A 2610-nucleotide genomic window follows, 5' to 3' on the forward strand; every position below is an offset into this window, starting at 1 on the left:
TAACAGATTTCAGTAAATAACATGAATTTGGAATTCTTGTATTTACAGTAAGGATTTGAGAGTGTGAAAAGAGAATCATTGAAGTTATGTTCAATTGATCTAGTTCACAAAGTAAAGATCATAGACAAACATAGTATGTATACTTGGTGTATGGCATGACTAGTGTTTAGAAAAACATAGTGTACATGCTTGGAGCATGGGACAACTATTGTTCTAAATTCAAGAATAATGTTGATAGCTGAAACAATATACAATAAATAATATGTAATCATATGGTGATAAATAAAACGTGTTTTATTTATATTCATAAGTTCTGAGACCATATTGGATTCAATTATTATTGTGTTTCACTTTGCATGTTTTGACTTCCCGAATAAACTAGGTTATTCTTCCGGAATGACTAAGTTATTCAAACCATCCACAGTCGGTCATATGTTGGAAGTGGATATGAATTAAGACTGTCATGGGTTGGCTTGTAGAGGTCTAAGATGTTGGACAAATGGCTACAACACTCATGAGTGCTCATAAGTTCTGAGTATTGGATTCAACCCGCGCTCATTGGAATCACTTCATGGGTTTTATCACGAGTGATCATGAGACAATAATATCTTATATTCTTCAAACCTAGAGATATGAGTTGTTACTATGAGTTGATAGTACATTGATTACACGAAACGCATTGGTAACTCGATGTTATAAAACGTGTCTTTGTGTATGATTCAACAAGTAGTAGAACAAGTCATATGAGTCGAAGTTTATCCATTCCTTTTACCTTCGGGATAAAAGCGATATCTGTGGGACCCTCGATGATTTGATGATGACAAATGGAAGTGCTCGGCCGGGCCAGGACTGATTTGATTTGTTCAATTAGTCAGTCGTCATAAATCGGAAATCGGGAAACAACAAATGGACAGAGAGAATGATTATAATCCATGTCTCAGTCCATATGATATCTAGAATGGAGGAATATATGATCCCTTATCTAATGGACAAGTCATTGACAAGATCAGAGTTCATCTACAAGGTCAAAGTTCGATAGAAGCTTTTGAGAGCTACGATTGCCGGTTGGTTCCTGAAGTCATACGCAATAATAGTTTTAGACTTATCCAAGTGGGAGACTATTGGATTAATGTCTAAGTCCATAACTATAATTGGTAAGACTTGACCCGACCCGGCATGGTCCATTTGGGTTGCATGGCATCATGCACTTGGATAGACTAAAATGAGAGAAATAACACTTAAGGTTTGTTAATATATTATAAGTTCTAATATATTAATAAGGTTATTTAATTAGTATTGATCAAGAATTAATTTGGAATTAATTAAGTGATCAAAAGGAGACTAATTAAATATATGGGTTGATTGTGTAAATCATTCATTCTTATATATGTGGGCTTGTGATCCAAGATTCCTTATGTTGGACTAAGTCCATGGGGTGACCCATGGATACTCCATGGAGGTTAAAATCCATGGAGCATAAGGAATGGGTAAAGTCATGAGTTACATGGTGTAACCCTAATAGCCACCATATAAAAGAAACCCATGGCTCAAGAAATCGACACTATGTGTGTGTATGAGGGCTAGTTGATTTCATGAAGTGTTCTAATTTCTCTCTAAGTTATTCCAAGTGCTTATGGTGTTGTGTGAACCATTTGAGGTGTCACACTTGGGGCACTAGGCACTCAAGCTTTATGAAGACATTCTACATCAAAGAGGTATGTATTCTATCTTGTTATATTGATAGTTTTGTATGCTAGATTAGAATAATACCTTGGATGTTCATATTTGCATGTATAATAGAGAAAACATAGATCCAAGGTATTTAGGGTTGCATGTACACTTAGGAGTGTTAGAATGCTCAAAACCCAACACCCACGACCTAGAATTGGGAGCAGTAGTCTTTGCGTTGAAGATTTGGAGACATTACTTATATGGAACAAAATGTATCATTTTTACCGACCATAAGAGTCCGCAACACATATTTGATCAAAAAGAACTAAATATGAGGCAAAGAAGATGGATTGAGTTATTGAATGATTACGAATGTGAGATTCGGTATCCTCCTGGAAAAGCAAATGTTGTAGCTGATGCTTTAAGTCGTAAAGAGCATAAGAAACCGCGACGAGTAAAAGCGCTAACTATGACCATCCATTCAAACCTTAATACCTGTATTCGTGAAGCTCAACTAGATGCTCTGAAAGAGGAGAATGTTGGAGAAGAAGCTTTACGGGGAATGGATAAACATTTTGAGCTTAAGGACGATAGAACTCGTTATTTCATGAACATAATCTGGACACCAAAGTTTGGTAACAATAGGAGCCTAGTCATGGACGAAGCTCACGGATCAAGATATTCTGTACATCCTGGCTCCGACAAGATGTATTTAGATCTGAAGAAGTTATATTAGTGACCTAATATGAAGGCTGAGATTGCCACTTATGTGGGCAAATGCTTGACTTGCTCTAAAGTCAAGGCAGAGCATCAAAATCCCTCGGGATTACTGCAACAACCGGAGATTCCCGAGTGGAAATGGGAGCAAATTGCAATGGACTTTATCACAAAGCTACCCAAGACTCCTAGTGGTTATGACACTATTTGGGTAGTGGTTGA

General features: G+C 36.7%; 1 protein-coding gene across 1 annotated transcript; it reads left to right on the top strand.

Annotated features, from left to right (window-relative positions):
- The first annotated feature begins 2002 nt into the window (after positions 1 to 2002).
- LOC145045572 (uncharacterized) lies at positions 2003 to 2407 on the top strand. Its single transcript, XM_078993891.1, has one exon. It carries the CDS (start codon positions 2003 to 2005, stop codon positions 2405 to 2407), a length of 405 nt encoding a protein of 134 aa, XP_078850017.1.
- Positions 2408 to 2610: the final 203 nt, after the last annotated feature.

This window comes from Lactuca saligna, chromosome 5 (genome assembly GCF_052625555.1).
Source record: "Lactuca saligna cultivar CGN05327 chromosome 5, ASM5262555v1, whole genome shotgun sequence".
Classification (NCBI taxonomy): Eukaryota; Viridiplantae; Streptophyta; class Magnoliopsida; order Asterales; family Asteraceae; genus Lactuca; species Lactuca saligna.